Genomic DNA, 21243 nt, shown 5'->3' on the forward strand with positions numbered 1-21243 from the left:
CCTCAAAATACCCCAATTATGAAAATCTGCAGTTTAATTGTGTTCTTGTTAAATATCATTCCGATAAATGCGCATACAAAAAAATATCCCATAACAATTTCTCAATCATGATTTATCCAATTAAAAATCAAGACTTCTTAGATCTGCGCCGTATTCTCTGCGTAAAAAGATTTTTAAATGACCCCTAACCATTTTTGCCTCTTCTCCCATTTGTACAAACTTCAATCCCCTTCACCCAAGAGTAATTTATCCCATTAGTCTATTGGTTCTTGGAATATACCACAAAAGTTTTACTTATTCTTTACCGTCTCCGAAGAGCCGCTAGGCCAGAAAAAATAAAATTTGTAAGAATGCTTCCCGACATAGTGCAGATTCGAGTTTTTCAGATCATGTTCCCAGGGGTAGGGCTACAATAAGTGATCAAGTTTTGCATGGTGATACATGGTATATCTTTAAAGATTTTCTCAAGAAACAGGACCATAGTTAATCATATTACTAAGCAAGCATCCCCACGCAACACAGAAAGTAGCATGTTCCAATCACGTCCATTAGGGGGTAGAAATTTTCATAACATGAATTTTATCTTGCAACATTGTATCATGGATATATTGCAACTCTATGGGGGCAAAGCTGGGGTCAAAAAATTTCAAGGGAATTTTAATGATTGCAAAAAATCTTCTAAAAATCACATTAGCTAAATAGCAGCAGTATCAAGGTGACCCATGGGCCTCTTGCTTTATACACCCACATATTAAATTATTTTTTTGTTTTGGCTTTCACATGAAACAAGAAAAGGGTTCAATGAAGCTTGATGGGATGCTTAAGCACTGGTACCTTTACATCATTGCCTTTGGCCCATCTGAGCTTGCTCACTATAACATTAAACTTTTATATAAACTTAGGTGATCAGGATTGATCAACATTCAACATAATAGTTTAAAGATTTTATAAAAGTTGTACAAGATATTTTGCCATCTGCAATCATTTTGATGATCAGAGTAGCACAAACAAGTCCTACTATATCATAAAATTTTCGGGGATGTTCTGTCTGAAACACCCTCCAGTGGGATGGGACCATCCCTTCCCTTAGGCTCTTCGGTGAATGCATCAGCCTACAAATTCAAATAGTCCTAGCTATGCCCCCCCCATTGAACTCGACATTGGAAAATACTGTCTGCTCAATATCTTGAAAACCATTTCTTTGATGGAGAGATATCAAACTTGATCCATCATAAGGCATAGATGTTTAAAACACAAGCCTGATTAAAATGACAAAGGAAAATCAGTTTTGAAAATAATTTATGATCATGACTTTTACAACAGACTTTGAAATATGGGATTTCAATACAGAACAAAACTTAAAACACCTGAAAAGTTCAACAACATCATACTACCCTAAAAGCATGGATATGTTGTAATACTGAATGTCTGGAAAAATCAGACATTGTTTCATGAATACATGGCAACATAAATACATCACAGAACTTTGGGAATTATAGCTTGTCAATCAATGAAATAAATGAGCCACAGAGGTTAGGGAATTATAGCTTGTCAATCAATGAAATAAATGAGCCACAGAGGTTAAGGAATTATAGCTTGTCAATCAATGAAATAAATGAGCCACAGAGGTTAGGGAATTATAGCTTGTCAATCAATGAAATAAATGAGCCACAGAGGTTAGGGAATTATAGCTTGTCAATCAATGAAATAAATGAGCCACAGAGGTTAGGGAATTATAGTTTGTCGATCAATGAAATAAATGAACCACAGAGGTTACGAGGAACAGATAGATCGCCAATGCTTTGTGATAATACTGTGTATATGAATGAATGTATGACGTAATCTCAGCGCTGGAGATTCCTAATATAATGAGAAGCAACTAGGTATACTTTTATATTGAAAGGTACTAAGTGATAAGTTTGAACTTTGGGAGTAAGGGGGTGAGATACACACAATGAAGTGTTGCAAATAGGAGTCATCTTTTGTTCCATACTATAATATCACAAACAAAGACACAATTTTCTTTTCTTCAATTCTTTCCTGTCTGTGGACTAAAGCGCCTGTCATGGTGGGAAAAGTTGAATTCTTTCAGATAAGACATTGTCACTAAATTGTTTGCATGGGAGAAGTGTTGAATTCTATCGAGACACTAACACTAAATTGTTTGTGTGGGAGAAGTGTTGAATTCCATCAGTTGAAACACCTCCCTGGGAGAGAGAAGTTTTGTATTCCATCAAGTCTGTTTAGGAAGGAAAAGTGCTGAATTCTTTAAGATGAGACCAGTGAATTGTCTGTCCGAGAGAGAAGATTGAAATCTATTGCGTCCATCCAGGAAGAGTGTAACAGAGAAGACCACGTCACTAGCTTAAAACACTAAGCTTACACTTCCATCCTCTTACTCTCCTGACACCTATAAAACAAAAAGAAAAAACAATCCTTATCTTCATATCATACTTAGGATATTTTCATTTAAAAAGGCTCCTATCAAATATTTCAAATTGCTGCACTTTTCACCCCAGAGCAAATTGAAAGAGCTACTTACAAATTTCCAATCAACAAATTACAGATGATATATAATACGTAATAATTGCATGATTCTGTACGTATTTGTAAATGTTTTTGTTGCTCTTTGCAATTGTTACCATCCTGAAGGCCTGTAAGCATGAGAGAACCTTCAATTCATAAATCAAAATGTAATTAAAGAGATGATTTAATACCAGATATCAGTCTGATTAAAACCTTCAATTCATAAATCAAAATGTGATTTAATACCAGATATCAATCTGATTAAAACCTTCAATTCATAAATCAAAATGTAAATAAAAGAGATGATTTAATACGTGATATCAGTTTGATTAAAACCTTCAGTACCTTCACACAAATACAAAACGAGCTGGACGTGTACATTTCATTTTGGTTGTAATCAGTCTGATGAAATACATACAATTTATATCACCATGACTTTGTACAAAGGAGAACATGGCAATATGTTTAATGCCTCGATCACACGAAGAATTTAATTCACATTAAACATAAGTTAATGTGAATTAAATCTGAACCACGACCACATGAAGATTTTAATGCAAATTAGTTTACTCCGAATTAAAATTTACGTCACGATTAAATGCAAATCAAATTTACTTCACATTAGCTCTATGTGAACACAGACGTGCTTGGCATAGACATGTCGAGTATTAATACATATGGAAGGTGCTTTTAAATACGATAAAAATGTTTTAAAATCGTGATTTTTTTGGTTCTTTTCTTTTTCATTTTGTATTAACAAATATGTCGCTCATGTTTGAATTCCATACCATGACATCATAGTAGGCTGATAATACGTATTCGTAATTAAAAATTATGTCACAATATTAGTCAGTGGAATGGTGAAAGTTCATAAATAACATAGTGATTTCTTGGGAACATATAAAAACCAACACGACAATTCTCTGTGTGTGTAGATCAGTTACAACTTACCTACATGTACATTGTAAACATGTACACTATATATAGTGTTTTGAACAATGAATTCTGTATATATACACAATATTCATTAAAATATCTATAAAAATAATTTTTATTGATATAGTCTATTTTTTTCTTTATTTCGCACACCGTTAATTTAGAAATGCATTCAAATTTGATACGCATTTATATACAAAGCATTAAATATTACTGCTGTGTGAACGCTATTTAATTCAAATTAATCTAATGCCCATTATTTTACTTCGCATTAAATTTAATGCGAAGTAAAATTTGATATGCATCCATGTAAATGAGGCATAAAATTTCCTGTGTTTTGTGAGTCAAAGAAATTTTTATCAAATACATGTAAAGTGACTAAAACAAAATTGTAACGCACCTTGCCCACAAAAAGAATCATACTTAAGGAGGAATAGCACACCACAGAAACTCTTCCGGACGGCAAAGAGGAGGATATATACGTTAAATTTTTAGAAATCGAAAAACTTTAAAATTTACCTACACCAGTGAAAAAAAAGATACATTAAATTTATAGAAATCAAAAAACTTAAAATTTACCTACACCAGTGGAAAAAAAAATACATTAAATTTATAGAAATCAAAAAACTTTAAAATTTACCTACACCAGTGAAAAAAAAATACATTAAATTTATAGAAATCAAAAAACTTTAAAATTTACCTACACCAGTGAAAAAAATAAAATTTTATTGAAAGTCATCTTTCATGTTTCAAAAAAAAGAAAGAAAGAAAGAAACCCATGCTTTCCTTCACATTCCTCTGCCTCATGTAATAATATCTCAATGAACTTGCCAATACACTTTAAAAGGACATTAAAGGAATATAACACATATGATTTTTTTCCCATCAGTGTCTTGAAAAAAAAAGGTCAGCCATTTAATGATGAGGTGCTATTCCTCCTTTTAAAATACTATTAAACATAAACTAGGTCCGATACCATATGGTATATATTCAGGCAGAAGAATTCCAGAAATAGATAGTTTAATTATTCACTAGGCTCTAAATATCGTCGCTATAAATAAACAGAAATCCAACACCTGAACCATCACTTGAGAATATATATCACCTTATGAACTGGCCAAATGACGTTCTACAGAATGGGTCTCACAAACAGATGATTGCACCAGTGAAAATTTATCTACTTCACTAATACATATATGTATGGTTAGTAATAAATAATTGTGTATAAAAAAATCCAAGTGCCTTAATTACATGAAAGCATTGCTTACAGAAAATGGCTATAAACATGATCAATTGACTTTTTATCGTATAGTTCACCAAGACAATTTTAACTTTACCTCTTACTGTAGCAATTTCATATATGGTATTTCTTCTCAGTCAAAGAATCATTACAGTTATGAAAACACAAGCTGATGTATTACTAAGTGCACTAAATGTTTTTCTTGATCATGAATTTGCAGGCAATACATGAATACTATTCCTAACTCGCATTGATGTGTTGCAAACTATGCTAGCGATTAAACGATACATGGCTACTGTGTATTGCGTTTATTTACTAACGATTAAACGATACATGGCTACTGTGTATTGCGTTTGTTTACTAACGATTAAATGATAGATGGCTACTGTGCATTGCGTTTATTTACACTGCTAAATATTTAGATATCCTGGATGTTGACAAGAATTTCAATACACGATACACATATTTGGATACACAGGAAGTTACAGCATCTAATCACCACAGCAATGAGAATTACAATTGGTGAGAGGAACAAAACATTATGAGGAGCCTTGAGAACACTCACTTTGGTGTAAATGGTCAATACCTTCCACGCCTATCCACATTTATTTCTGAAGTGGAAGATTAGTATCCATATCAGCAATATTTTCTAGTGCTAGTTTTCATTCAAATGAGGCACGAGATACATTAAAATACAATGTATTAAAATTGTATTTGTTTTTTTTTTCCCTTTCTAATATGATATACAGTGTACATATCTATTTTTTTTCTCCTTAAAAATATGAAAAGATAAGCATCTTTATAGCTTATATATATTTACATATTCTTGAATCGTATACTTACATCTTTTCCTCTTTTAAGTTTTACTTCCACCCTACAAAAGTAAACAAAGTGAATATCTATTCATCTGCTTGTTATAAAAACAACAATCATGAGACCATGTTGTCCATCATCCTTGAGATTTTGGTCCTTAAAGCTGTATGACCCGATGTTCATGTATTATTTTTGTACATAATTACTTTAAAGCAGATTAATTACTTTATAAAGTTATTAACTTTCTCTTAATTACACGCTTGAAAACATCTGCATGTAAAAGAAAACAGTGAGAATATTATTTAGAAAGTAAATAAGTGTGGTACATATATAAATCATCCCATAATAGTCGTCTATAAACAGACCCACGCGCGTCAGGGGAATCCCAACATGATGTATTAACTCATACGCAACTGTCTAGTTTTAAGGCTGATAGAGCGTAAAACAACCAATTAATAAGAGGTATTTGATATTTTTATATCTATTAAACTTGTGGCATGGTACTGTTGTAACAAAATACACAGCTTTACACAGATAAGATCACCGATGATCTGAAAGTTTGAACTGGTCATGTGACTGTCACTTGAACTGGCAGTCTGCAGTGCTTGAGCTGGGCTTCGCCATTTTCGCCAATGGCGAATTTTTTTCAAAATTGGCGAAAAAAAATTTAAAGTGACGAAAATCCCTTTTTGCAATAAATTGTATTTTAAAATCTGTCTAGTGTTTTCCTTTGTCAGTGACACATTATCGCCAGTTTGTGTATGCAGTCAAAATTTGTTTATTCAATCAACGCATGCGACCGGAAATCTCGCGTCGCTCCAGTGCACACAGAGCTGGTCACGAAGGCCAGATAATAGCCTCAGGTAATGTATGGCTGCAAAAAAGTCGGTGATCATGTAATAAAGTACATTGGACAGTTGTGTACCCTGCTGTGGTCAATTGTTTAACATTTAAAGTCTTATTCATTATTGTGTTATCATCTCCACATTAATGTCAATTCTTAACCACAGAACCGACCGGTAATTAAATTGGCCGTATTATTGTGTATAATGTATATACATCAATTGTTTGTTTTTGCGGCCAAGCTCGTTGATTACAAGATTTTGATTTTGATGTGTTTGATTTTAGTTCGAATATTTCATAAACGATGCGGTCGGTCACCATTGATATGGACATAGCAATTTTAATAAATAATTTTCTTTGAAGTTCAGTGTGCAACAGTATATAAATGCTAATCTCATAAGACTATGCACCATATTCTATTTTGACACTAAACTTTTAGCTTCTGACCCTAGTCAGTCTAAAATTCAAAAAGTATCTATGTTTGGCTTTACTGTCAACCCCACCTGCTCAAACATCTGATTCTGTCCAAATTGCAAAATCTTTCTTACCAAAACGGAAATTTAATAGGGAATGGTTGAGATACAACTCTAAATTGGGCTTGATGTTTTGTGACATCTGCATTTCGGGCAATGTACACAATGTTTTCACTGAGGGGTGTAGCATCATGAAGTTTATATGATTTATAATCTGATTTTGATTTCAATAATAGAATTTATCAAACAAATCAACTTATTATTTCAGAAAGAAGTGTTTAGGTATGGTAGCTGGATATGATTAAGTAATGTAACTGATTCAAAATGCTAAAATCAGTGTAATGAATAAAATAATATGATGGAAATAATTGTAAAGCACTAGATTATTTGCGCTGCACCGCACCCTGAAAAAGTGGCGAAAGGGAATTTTGGTCCAGTGGGAGCACTGGCAGTCTGACGCGGTTATTTGTAAACATTGATTTAAAATCAAATAATTTGGGTTAAAACAGGTGAACTAATGTATGATATGTCATACAGCCCCATAACTACATACGTGTGATGATTTAATAGCCTTTTTACGAGATGGAAAATAATACTGTCATTCGGACCATACAGCTTTAATGGAAACAAGAGGTACTGTGAGCAATGCTCACTAAGAATACCCCCCGCTTACCCCAATCTCCCAAAGGGTGTTGGTAATAGGTATAAACTACCTCTTTTCTGAGTGTAAAAAACAAATGGCATGACAAACCGAACCATATTGCTACTTCGATGTCCAGTGCGCGTGACCTTTGACCTTTTGACCCCAAAATCAATAGGGAACATCTTCATCCCATGGGTAGTCCATATGTATGATATGGTGACTGTAGGTGGAAAGGATAACGCTTTAGAGCCCGGAAACCATATTGCTACTTCGATGTCCAGTGCGCTTGACCTTTGACCCCAAAATCAATAGGGAACATCTTCATCCCATGGGTAGTCCATATGTATGATATGGTGACTGTAGGTGGAAAGGATAACGCTTTAGAGCCCGGAAACCATATTGCTACTTCGATGTCCAGTGCGCTTGACCTTTGACCTTTTGACCCCAAAATCGATAGGGAACATCTTCATCCCATGGTTAGTCCATATGTATGATATGGTGATGGTAGGTGGAAAGGATAATGCTTTAGAGTCCGGAAACCATTACGTCTACAGACGCACGGACGGACAACCCGATTCCAATATACCCCCCCCCTCCCCCAACTTGTTGCGGGGGGTATAATAAGAAAACATTGGTGAAAACAAACAATCCCCTTAAATTTCCAACAGAATTTCTTCCAAGAGAGAAAATTGTGCAATTTATTCAACTCCCCTTTCAATGAAGGTAATTCTACCCTAAGGATTGTAAAAGTAATTCTGCCCTAGGGATTGTAAAAGTAATTCTGCCCTAGGGAATTAAAAGTAATTCTGCCCTAGGGATTGTAAAAGTAATTCTGCCCTAGGGATTGTAAAAGTAATTCTGCCCTAGGGAATGTAAAAGTAATTCTGCCCTAGGGATTGTAAAAGTAATTCTACCCTAGGGATTGTAAAAGTAATTCTGCCCTAGGGAATGTAAAAGTAATTCTGCCCTAGGGATTGTAAAAGTAATTCTACCCTAGGGATTGTAAAAGTAATTCTGCCCTAGGGAATGTAAAAGTAATTCTGCCCTAGGGAATGTAAAAGTAATTCTGCCCTAGGGAATTAAAAGTAATTCTGCCCTAGGGATTGTAAAAGTAATTCTGCCCTAGGGATTGTAAAAGTAATTCTGCCCTAGGGAATGTAAAAGTAATTCTGCCCTAGGGATTGTAAAAGTAATTCTACCCTAGGGATTGTAAAAGTAATTCTGCCCTAGGGAATGTAAAAGTAATTCTGCCCTAGGGATTGTAAAAGTAATTCTGCCCTAGGGAATGTAAAAGTAATTCTGCCCTAGGGATTGTAAAAGTAATTCTACCCTAGGGATTGTAAAAGTAATTCTGCCCTAGGGAATGTAAAAGTAATTCTGCCCTAGGGAATGTAAAAGTAATTCTGCCCTAGGGATTGTAAAAGTAATTCTACCCTAGGGAATGTAAAAGTAATTCTGCCCTAGGGAATGTAAAAGTAATTCTGCCCTAGGGAATGTAAAAGTAATTCTGCCCTAGGGAATGTAAAAGTAATTCTGCCCTAGGGAATGTAAAAGTAATTCTGCCCTAGGGAATGTAAAAGTAATTCTGCCCTAGGGAATGTAAAAGTAATTCTGCCCTAGGGAATGTAAAAGTAATTCTGCCCTAGGGAATGTAAAAGTAATTCTGCCCTAGGGAATGTAAAAGTAATTCTGCCCTAGGGATTGTAAAAGTAATTCTGCCCTAGGGATTGTAAAAGTAATTCTGCCCTAGGGAATGTAAAAGTAATTCTGCCCTAGGGATTGTAAAAGTAATTCTGCCCTAGGGATTGTAAAAGTAATTCTGCTCTAGGGAATGTAAAAGTAATTCTGCTCTAGGGATTGTAAAAGTAATTCTGCTCTAGGGATTGTAAAAGTAATTCTGCTCTAGGGATTGTAAAAGTAATTCTGCTCTAGGGAATGTAAAAGTAATTCTGCTCTAGGGATTGTAAAAGTAGCTCTACCCTATGGATTGCAAAAGTAATTCTACCCTAGTGGTAAAGCCAAGGCTTTTATAGCTTTTTTTTTTTTTGCAATCCTAGGGTGGAATGACCTCATATTTTCATGGCTACCAATAAGGGAGTTTTATATCTCTCATTCTGATATCTGTATCTTACATACGTAGATATGAGAGAATATCTAGTATTATCTAACATCAAGTTTTGATATAACGCACCAAAAGTCTATCAATGTATCATATACAGTCTTCTTCAGATATATTGAAATCTATAATGTCAATATCGAAGTTAACTGTATTCAAAGTTCAATATAACCGATGTCGAACTATAGAAATTATGTTACAGAGGATTTATTTCTACTTCAATATAACAGAGAGTTCAATATAAGTAACTTCAATATAAGTGGAGTTGAAAGTAATTTTTACATAAAAGCAAAACATTTGGTTGATCCATGGTAGGTGTTTTGAAATGTTACCTGTGTTTATTTTTGCTCTTATTTTTTTTGTGTCGTATAACTCCGCCCCCTTTGTGGAGTTTCCCTGAGAGGTGACTGGACTCGTTGCTGTCCGACTGTCCATTTGTCTGGGGAGTGTTGGCACTATTCTGATTGTTCTGCGACTCCGGACTAGATGGACAATCTCTGTCACCTATTGGAGAATACAATCTACAATCTGATTTCCTCAGAAGGACATTTTAAATCAATAACATGTTCAACAAGACTTCTCAACATTGATCACTCACATGCAATTTCAAAGAAAAAACACTTCAGATTAGGTTTCCCAATTTTATTTTAAAATCTATACAGAAAATTTACTTCAGAAACTATGGTGGGCAACGGTCATAAAAATTCTCGCCCAATCTTACCTTTACATATAGTACTGGAAGAGCTGACATGAATTTCACATCATATGAATAACTAGTGTTTATTGCAATTTGCTGTTCATTAGATGGTGACTGCGTGTTGTGTGATAGCACGATGACGTGTTGTGTGACTGCGTGTTGTGTGATAGCGCGACGTCGTGTTGTGTGATAGCGTGACAGTGTTGTGTGACTGCGTATTGTGTGATAGCACGATGACGTGTTGTGTGACTGCGTATTGTGTGATAGCGCGACGGTGTGTTGTGTGATAGCACGACAGTGTGTTGTGTGACTGCGTGATAGCACGACAGTGTGTTGTGTGACTGCGTGATAGCACGACGGTGTGTTGTGTGACTGCGTGATAGCACGACGGTGTGTTGTGTGACTGCGTATTGTGTGATAGCGCGACGGTGTGTTGTGTGATAGCACGACAGTGTTGTGTGACTGCGTATTGTGTGATAGCGCGACGGTGTGTTGTGTGATAGCACGACAGTGTGTTGTGTGACTGCGTGATAGCACGACGGTGTGTTGTGTGATAGCACGACGGTGTGTTGTGTGACTGTGTGATAGCACGACGGTGTGTTGTGTGACTGCGTGATAGCACGACGGTGTTGTGTGACTGCGTATTGTGTGATAGCGCGACGGTGTGTTGTGTGATAGCACGACAGTGTGTTGTGTGACTGAGTGATAGCACGACGGTATGTTGTGCGACTGCGTGATAGCGCGACGGTGTATTGTGTGACTGCGTATTGTGTGATAGCACGACGGTGTGTTGTGTGACTGCGTGATAGCACGATGGCGTGTTGTGTGACTGCGTATTGTGTGATAGCGCGACGGTGTGTTGTGTGATAGCACGACAGTGTGTTGTGTGACTGAGTGATAGCACGACGGTATGTTGTGCGACTGCGTGATAGCGCGACGGTGTATTGTGTGACTGCGTATTGTGTGATAGCACGACGGTGTGTTGTGTGACTGCGTGATAGCACGATGGCGTGTTGTGTGACTGCGTATTGTGTGATAGCACGATGGCGTGTTGTGTTAGCGTGTTTTAAGAGATGCGCTGGTGCACATAGCTCTATTGGGACACCATAAAAACATGATGTTACTTGCCCAAATTCTTTATAACAATACAAAATAATGAATAAGTTATTTCATGGTTCTTATCATCTATCCATCATCAGATTTATACGAGCAATGTAAGTACATGGCATTAAAATCTTCAGATGTCCAATCAGGCTTTACCTGCTTTCATTAATATTTATCTCTATCCAATTTTTTTGTCTTTAGAGTAGTGCTTATAGCAGTGAATCCTGTCCACTACTTTAATAGACAGGGTTCGAAATTAACTTTTTCAAGCACTAGTACGTACGGACTAGTAACTATTGATGTTCACTAGTCCGAAAAGCATTTCACTAGTCCGTCCAGTATATCATATTAAATGATCTCTTCATTTTATTCAATAGTATTTAATGAAATCAAACACATCACAGTTGCAAGCAATTCAGTTTCTGACACCTACAGAAGAAAAAGACCACCATACTTTATTTTGCATTCAAGATCATCAGAAGCAAACAGCAACATCCGAGTTAATTCTTTTATAAACGTCCATACCATGTACATAAATGCGTTCAAGATCGACGTTCCTGTTGTTTTCGTGCTCAGCTCTTAGAGTCACAGGAGTTTGGAATTTTATAAATAAAGTCAATAAAATTCTCTCGATTGACCAAGCCATGAGCTATATAGTGTTACAAAATCCTGTGTTAGAGTCGCGATTGACGAGAACATGTGCGCACAAACGTCCATGTTCTTAGAATACTCCACTTGCAGTTCTTGCACCTCGAACCCGTTCTCGTGATGCGTACTCGGTGTTCGGAATCAACGGGAATTTGTACTCATTCGAAGAACAGCGGTCTCGAAGGCATACCATGGATGTCATAGTCACGCAAACACTTAACCATGCAGGTAATCGACCATAAGTTCAAACATCTAAGAGACTCAGACAAATCTTGCTAAAATCATAACCAATTCAAGATTAATTTCCAGATTTTCACTAGTCCGTATGGACTAGTGCTATAGAGAATTTACTAGTCCGACACGGTTTTTACTAGTCTCGGACTTACAGACATGAGGTAATCTCGAACCCTGATAGATGTCTTAAAAAGAAATAAAAACTAACAACTAAGTCCAGTTCAACTTAACTGATAGATTATCATCCCCGCCCACCCCTAAAAAAATTGATCCGCCACGAATTTTTTTAATTTTGCGAAACTTGATACTTTCGGAAAATTTTCATGCCCGACTCCGGTATTTACACTTCTTGTTTACATTTCCGGTGTAGCAACCTGAAAAGCCACGAGAAGAAAATAATTTCTCATGTTCTTACGGGCATAAAAGAAAGGAAGGGATTAATGTTCTTCATATCTTGAAGAAGTTTGGTATCTTTTTGTGTTTGAAATTAAAGCTTAACGTGAAATTCGTCTTTAAAATAAGCATAGATTGATATCCATCTGGCATTAAATGATCCACTTCTGTTGACAAAAAGTCGTTTGTCATTAATATTTTTCTTAGAAAATAAAAAATAAAATCCTCCCATCTGCCCCATAGTTTTTGGTGACCCTGGATGATACTCTACTAATTAAGTTGATTTGGTCTTAACTCGATAAAAACTTACTGGCAACATATGAACTTACGGTTTTTGTCAAATGTGTCTACAATTCCACTGACAGCCTGAAAAAAAAAGCATCATGATGAATAGTTACACAAAGAAATGTCTTCTGATCATTAATAAAACAATGATACAGGATTTATCTTATTTTTAAATATTCATAATCTATTACTTTGCCTAAATCTACAAATGTATAAAGTATGTGTTATAATTCTCACATTACTTGTCCTTATTAAAAAATAAAATAAAATCTATATAATAATATAATCATAATATAACAAAGCTGAGTGATGCACCACTGAATACATTGTATAACATTAGTACCATGCTATACCAGCACATTTACAGTAACCACTGAATACATTCTACAACATCAGTACCATGCTATACCAGCACATTTACAGTAACCACTGAATACATTCTACATCATCAGTACCATGCTATACCAGCACGGTGATCGCGAAATGTTGAAATGTTTTACAGGACATTCGGTCTGGTAAACACAGGAACATTACCGGACCGAATCACATTTTACCAGACCGAAAAAAGTAGTAGTAATTTTATATTAAAACATGAAAGACTTTGAGCCTCCTGGTCATTGGATTTTCATTTTAAAGGTTTACCATGGACTGCATTACTGTTCCATTTTAATTGGAACATATTGCCGTTTTTGTATGGGTTTTTTTTATAAATGGAACTGGAAGTCGAAACGTAGCAGCGATTTTTTTTCTCTACCCACTGGTACCGGTACCCATTCAATTGGGAAAAAAGCATCAAAATCGAACAAATTGGGAATTTTCTACCAATGTATAGGCAAATGATTTCAGCTAAAAGAAAAGAAAAAATACAACAAAACAAGAAGTATTCATCTCTTTACAAACTTTTTTACGGTAATATTTGTTGTTGTGAAACATAAGGAATCATCGTACAAAACACACTGCCATGATCTGTACTTTCGATTTAATACCGGAAGGGAACATTTTAGTTAACTTGTACAACGTTTCAGACAAGAAAATTACGATTTCAGCGGTCTATTTTTCGGCAAGTGATTTGCGAACTATTAGTCTCAAAATTGGGAAAAATCAACGGTTTTTGGCATTGGAAATGGTACCATTTATCGGTACCAGTTATATAAGGGGGAAAATGCTGCGTAGTTTTCGAAACCGTTGCTGGAAAGTCACCGGACATTCGGACCGAAAATATAACGAAGTTTACCGGACCGAGAGTCAAATTACCGGACATGTCCGTCGGTCCGACGACATTTTGCTTTCACTGCCAGCACATTTACAGTAACCACTGAATACATTCTACATCATCAGTACCATGCTATACCCGCACATTTACAGTAACCACTGAATACATTCTACATCATCAGTACCATGCTATACCAGCACATTTACAGTAACACTGAATACATTGTACAACATCAGTACCATGCTATACCCGCACATTTACAGTGAGTAAACACTGAATACATTCTACAACATCAGTAACATGCTATACCAGCACATTTACAGTAACTACTGAATACATTGTATAACATCAGTACCATGCTATACCAGCACATTTACAGTAACCACTGAATACATTCTACAACATCAGTACCATGCTATACCCGCACATTTACAGTAACACTGAATACATTCTACAACATCAGTACCATGCTATACCAGCACATTTACAGTTACCACTGAATACATTCTACAACATCAGTACCATGCTATACCCGCACATTTACAGTAACCACTGAATACATTCTACAACATCAGTACCATGCTATACCAGCACATTTACAGTAACCACTGAATACATTGTACAACATCAGTACCATGCTATTCCAGCACATTTACAGTAACCACTGAATACATTCTACATCATCAGTACCATGCTATACCAGCACATTTACAGTAACTACTGAATACATTGTATAACATCAGTACCATGCTATACCAGCACATTTACAGTAACCACTGAATACATTCTACATCATCAGTACCATGCTATACCAGCACATTTACAGTAACCACTGAATACATTGTATAACATCAGTACCATGCTATTCCAGCAAAACGTTGACTGAACATTCCCATAAAACTTTCACGACAACAAATGAGTTCCACTTACTGCAGCTGACGTAACTGAGGACTTGGAGAAGAGACGGTCGGCTTCCTTAAACTTTCGGTTCCGCTTGTCTGCTTTACTGTTTGTGTTCCTGGAAAACAGGCTGTGGATTGGTTGGAGATTAATACGGGGATGAAATGAGCATGAAATGATTAAAGGCATGAATATGTAAATTAATTTGAAAATGAAATAATGGAAGTATACAATAAGATTTCAAGATACAAGGATTATTGAAATGAACATGAATCAGGAGCTGAATCTTGTAGTGGAAGTAGATCAGGATGAAGCAGGAGTCTTAAAACAAAATTAGGTAGAGGTGTTACGTAACTATGATGATACGAGTTCGACTTACACAATCTTTTCTTCCAAAGAATTAATTAGGTCTATGATATGAATACGGTTTTTTAATCGTCATTCTGACAGATGCAACAAATATGTGTTTGCTAAATGTTTGACATACTTTGTGTTTGCTAGGTTTGACATACTTTGTGTTTGCTAGGTTTGACATACTTTGTGTTTGATAAATGTTTGACAGACTTTGTGTTTGCTTTGTTTGACATACTTTGTGTTTGCTTTGTTTGACATACTTTGTGTTTGCTAAGTCAGTGATTCCGAAGGTCCGTCAGACATTGGCAAATGTCCGGTAATTTTTGTTTTGGTCCGATCAATATCAGTTGTTGGCCGGACCAAGTGTCCGATGATTTTTTCTCTCCAATGAAATACATGATCAGATAAATTTTCAATTTTTAGCAGCACGTCCCAAAAGTTACTCTGTTTTTTAGTCAATGCAAACAGAAAACCTGTTTACGTTTAACTCAAATATTTATCAAACTTGCAATCATCTTCAATCCCCCCCCTGAGAGGGCGATAATACAATTGAGCAATATCCTGTGAAATTACAGACGTCTGTGAAGCGTTTGAATTAGGTAATAAATAACAAGTAAATAAAGTGTTTAAACTGATCTCAAGTAGTACTTGAACAACATGGACACGTTTGATTTGAGTTACGCGAATTGCTCGAGTTTTAAAAAACCGTGTATTTCATAACACTGGTATTGAACACGGGTTGGAAAAGTTTACTCCACTGACGAATCTGAAGTGAAATGCTTGGGCTAATAAAGTATGTCGCCGATGCCATTCTGGGACAGAAATTCAAATTTACATGAAAGCTTCCTGACATTTTGTTAAAATCATGGCCCCCAGTGATAGGGTAGGGCGACAATAGGTTATCACAGGTTATCATGGGAATATATAGGGGATATCTTTAACAAGAGGCCCAGGGGCCTTATAGGTCACCTGAGTATCATGTAACAACCTTCCAATGTTTGAATTAGGTTTGTGTTTAAATATAAAAATTTTACTTTTGGATGGAAAAAACATTGAATAGCTATGTGGTCAGCCCCGCCTTTGCACCAGAACCCCTGACCCAGGGGCCATAAATTTCAGTTTTGAAAGAAGCATCCTTGATCATCATTATCATACTATTAGTTTGTCTACTTAATACCCAGCAGCAGAGGAAAAGATTTTCAAAGAAATAAAATGCATTTTCACTGTATGATCAATAGGGCCCCACCCTAATACCAGAACCCCTGACCCAGGGGCCATGAATTTCACAATTTTGAAAGAGGCATCCTTGCTCATCATAACCATGCTATTGGTTTGTCTACTTAATACCCAAGGACAGAGAAGAAGATTTTCAAAGAAATAATGCATTTTCACTATATGACTTATAGAGCCCCACCCTAGCACCAGAACCCCTGATCCAGGGGCCATGAATTTCACAATTTTTAACAAGAGGTACTGTGAGCAATGCTCACAAAGAATACCCCCCGCTTACCCCAATCTCCCAAAGGGTGTTGGTAATAGGTATAAACTACCTCTTTTCTGAGTGTTGCTACTTCGATGTCCAGTGTGCATGACCTTTGACCTTTTGACCCCAAAATCGATAGGAAACATCTCCATCCCATGGGTAGTCCATATGTATGATATGGTGACTGTAGGTGGAAAGGATAACGCTTTAGAGCCCGGAAACCATATTGCTACTTCAATGTCCAGTGCGCGTGACCTTTTGACCCCGAAATCGATAGGGATCATCTTCATCCCATGGGTAGTCCATATATATGATATGGTGACTGTAGGTGGAAAGAATAACGCTTTAGAGCCCGGAAACCATATTGCTACTTCAATGTCCAGTGCGCGTGACCTTTTGACCCCGAAATCGATAGGGATCATCTTCATCCCATGGGTAGTCCATATATATGATATGGTGACTGTAGGTGGAAAGAATAACGCTTTAGAGCCCGGAAACCATATTGCTACTTCAATGTCCAGTGCGCTTGACCTTTGATCTTTTGACCCCGAAATTGATAGGGAACATCTTCATCCCATGGGTAGTCCATATGTTTGATATGGTGACTGTAGGTGGAAAGGATAACGCTTTAGAGCCCGGAAACCATATTGCTACTTCAATGTCCAGTGCGCTTGACCTTTGGACCCCAAAATCGATAGGGAACATCTTCATCCTATGGGTAGTCCATATGTATGATATGGTGACTGTAGGTGGAAAGGATAACACTTTAGAGCCCGGAAACCATATTGCTACTTCGATGTCCAGTGTGCTTGACCTTTGACCTCAAAATCGATAGGGAACATCTTCATCCCATGGGTAGTCCATATATATGATATGGTGACGGTAGGTGGAAAGGATAATGCTTTAGAGCCCGGAAACCATTGCGTCTACAGACGGACGGACAACCCGATTCCAGTATAGCCCCCCACAACTTGTTGCGGGGGGTATAAAGAGGCATCCTTGCTCATCATTACCATGCTATTAGTTTGTCTACTTAATACCTAGAGACAGAGAAGAAGATTTTCAAAGAATTTCTACACTTTCACTGTATGACCAATAGAGCCCAACCCAACACAAGAACCCCTGCCCCAGGGGCCATGAATTTCAAAATTTTGGTAGAGGGCTCAACGCTCATTATAATTATGCCCACAGTTTGGCTTCTTGATGTCCAGGAGTAAAAAAGATTTTTTAAAATTACACTCATTTTGATGGTTTTTGCCCCACCCCTCAGGCCCCAGGGGGGCAGGGACCACGAATTTCACAATTTTTGTTCCCCTTCACCCACAGATGCTATATGCCAAAATTGGTTGAAATTGGTTCAGGGGTTTCAGAGAAGAAGCTGAAAATGTTCAAATGTTAACGCACGACGCACGTCGCACGACGACGGACAAAAACAGATAGCAATAGGTCACCTGAATGAATTCAGGTGACCTAAAAATCTTCTCAAGAACCACTGGGCCAGAAAGTTCAAATTTACATGAAATATTTAGCTTCCTGATATAGTGTAAATTCAAGTTTGTCAAAACCATGGCCCCCAAGGGTAAGGTGGGGCCACAATAGGGGATTAATTTGCAGATAAAATTTTGGTCTGGTAAAATGTGATTTGGTCCAGTAATAACTCGAACATTACTGGACCAAATGTCCAGTAAGTACCAGAAGACTTTGGGAAGCACTGCTAGGTTTGACATACTTTGTGTGTTTACTTTGTTTGACATACTTTGTATTTGCTTTGTTTGACATACTTTGTGTTTGCTAGGTTTGACATACTTTGTATTTGCTTTGTTTGACATACTTTGTATTTGCTTTGTTTGACATACTTTGTGTTTGCTAGGTATCTGTCCCATCCTCTGATGATGTTTCCGTAAAGCTGGGTATCCTCTAAATAACTTCCTTCAAAAGCATAAATCTGTCTTTCAAGATTAGCAAGAGTATCCTGAAAAATTCCAGACCACAGTTTTGTTAAAAACTTTGAAATGTACTACGATTTAATTCAGGGTTTTCTGTAGGATTTCCTTAAGACAAGTCATGGACTCATGGTTTTTCAGAAGGTTGCGACAAAGAAAACCCTGAGGAGTCCCTCTAAATTTTTATTAGAACTGACCCGAAGGGCCGTGAGAGTGGAGCTTTCCCTATAGGTAACACGTATATACATGTTTAAAAGGAAAATATAGAAAACTAATTAAAAAATTAAACCATACCTATATAACTTGAAAATTTTGGTCCCAATGGCGTTGATTTGAATAATAGCGTGTGGACATGTATTTCTCCATTTTGAATCTCGTGTACCCAAGTTCATGTCATTCTGAGATGTTACATAAAATCCGTAAAAGAATGCAAATCTTATTTTCCAAATCATATATAATTACCCCTCCATTAACGCGATTGTACCATGTCTCCTATTTTTGTGAAATTTGCTACACAGCGACACTGAATATGACGTCACAATGCACTGTTTACATCAGTTACATAGAGTTTCTCATGTTCAATGAACAGGCAGATTAAAAATGTCTAAAGTTAGAATACTTTGATTAAGCTCTGTCCTCACACATTAGGTGCCAACTACGGGACATTTTTTGCCCTGTTATGGATTTAGATATTAATGCCAATATTTTTTGCTTTGCCCTCAAGCACGGTCAAGTCGTAAGACATACTATATTATATGATAATGTAAAGGTGTGCAACAAATCATGTAAACTGCTTCTAGACCGATTCACGGAGTATAAACCAACCTTATCGAAGGAATTTCTGCAAATATCTCAACAGGCTAATCTAGTTCTACTTATGTCTTTCGTCTAAATCCCATGCCATCCGTTTTATTTGTCGTATTCTGCCATTTATTTCAGGGGGTATGTACATAAGATCTAAAGTTATCCACACTTCAGGTGCCTGTGGACTAAATGTATCATTCTTTGTCTAATAAGCCTAAAGAATGGATTAGCTTTGGTATAGAATTTAACAGCTAAATAAATACATCTAATTAGCTTCCTGTGTTTTATTTTTCCACAATCACTGAATCAGTTTGACATTTGAGGAAATTTGTTTCACCCGCCATTTTAGACTCCCTACTATCGCGTCATATGTTCAATAATTTCTACCACAGACGGCACAGATCACATTCAACTTAACTTTCAGTGATTAAAAACTAAAATACTAGACTCGTATATGAAATAATTACCGCTATTTCCGTCCTCCGCCGCACTAATTCATTCAATTCTTCTCTTGTGTTTACCATTGCTTTTTGCGTGCTCATCTTAACACGAAATGCAAACTGCGATTTCATTGGTTGACCGGTTTTAGTGAAATATTGAATATTGAGCCCGATCTGATATTGCGAGCAATTTTTGCATTAATTTGCATCGCATTTTTTTTTTTTTTTTTTTTTTTTGTATGTTTATTTTAGTATTGCTAAGAGTTTTCGACCAATTCAAAATAATTTTGAAAGATTGATAAATATTTCGAGTCGGATATAAAGATCTCAAGTTCTAATTCTAAAATGTTTTCATATCTTTTTTCAAGCTGATTGCATTAGTGCAGTTATAATGGATTCTGATCTTGTTTATTAATTTTAAATCTTTAACGTTAATCTGTTTTTAACTTACAAAACTATGTATTTTCATTTTCATTTTCGAATTTTGAAAAGTATTACTTCATATTAAAAATGTCCGGGGGGGGGGGGGGGTCTATAAAATGACAGCCAAAGCGAGTTTGTTGGAATGATAGGAATTTTTTCCTTCTTGAAGTAAATATTTTTATTTCAAAATTAAGTATGTTTTCTTAATCAAGCCTGGGTAAAGACTACCTGCGCCTAGCTACATGTATACGCAACTACATTTTCATCAGTGTTCAAGCAATTTCACCCCAATCCTATTCTCTATGGAGAAGTTGAGAGACGTGGTGTATGTCGTGAGGACCTAGCACCTTTTCCTACCTGCTGATTTCCTATCATTCCTCTTAATTATTTACAGATTCCTCTTCATTCGATATCAGGATATTAATGACGATTTTTTTTTTAACTCTGCGACATTGCTTCTCGTCCTTTGTGTCGATACCACTGAACTCTGCATGTACATGTGTTGTTGGTTTTTTTGTTTTGTTTTTGGTTTGTTTGTTTTTTTTCATCCGCTGATGTACAAAACATTTGATCGTCAAAACTCATGCTTTTGTAGAAAAAAAAAAAATCTGGTATTTTTACTGACAATTTTAGAATTAATCTGACAAACTTCCTACAAACATGGTTCAATACGTTTGTTATTGTTTTGCCCCACCCCTTTTCGGGAAAAGTACCGCAAGATAAAAAGGAATA

At 36.3% G+C, this 21243-nt stretch overlaps 1 protein-coding gene across 5 annotated transcripts; it reads right to left on the reverse strand.

Annotated features, from left to right (window-relative positions):
• Positions 1-1282: 1282 nt before the first annotated feature.
• Positions 1283-20256, reverse strand: LOC125674736 (chromatin modification-related protein MEAF6-like). Of its 5 annotated transcripts, none has more exons than XM_056159726.1 (8): positions 20116-20256; positions 18758-18873; positions 15095-15182; positions 12996-13032; positions 9923-10094; positions 5546-5576; positions 5268-5313; positions 1283-2410 (listed from the first exon to the last, which is right to left on the reverse strand). In XM_056159726.1, exons 1-7 carry the CDS (start codon positions 20218-20220, stop codon positions 5308-5310), a joined length of 555 nt encoding a protein of 184 aa, XP_056015701.1. In that variant the 5' UTR covers positions 20221-20256; the 3' UTR covers positions 1283-2410; positions 5268-5307. The 5 variants fall into 5 exon arrangements, with proteins under 5 accessions (XP_056015701.1, XP_048767950.1, XP_048767951.1 ...); XM_048911993.2 differs by having other exon boundaries at positions 15095-15194; XM_048911994.2 differs by lacking the exon at positions 5268-5313.
• Positions 20257-21243: the final 987 nt, after the last annotated feature.

Source organism: Ostrea edulis, chromosome 3, assembly GCF_947568905.1.
Source record: "Ostrea edulis chromosome 3, xbOstEdul1.1, whole genome shotgun sequence".
Lineage (NCBI taxonomy): Eukaryota > Metazoa > Mollusca > Bivalvia > Ostreida > Ostreidae > Ostrea > Ostrea edulis.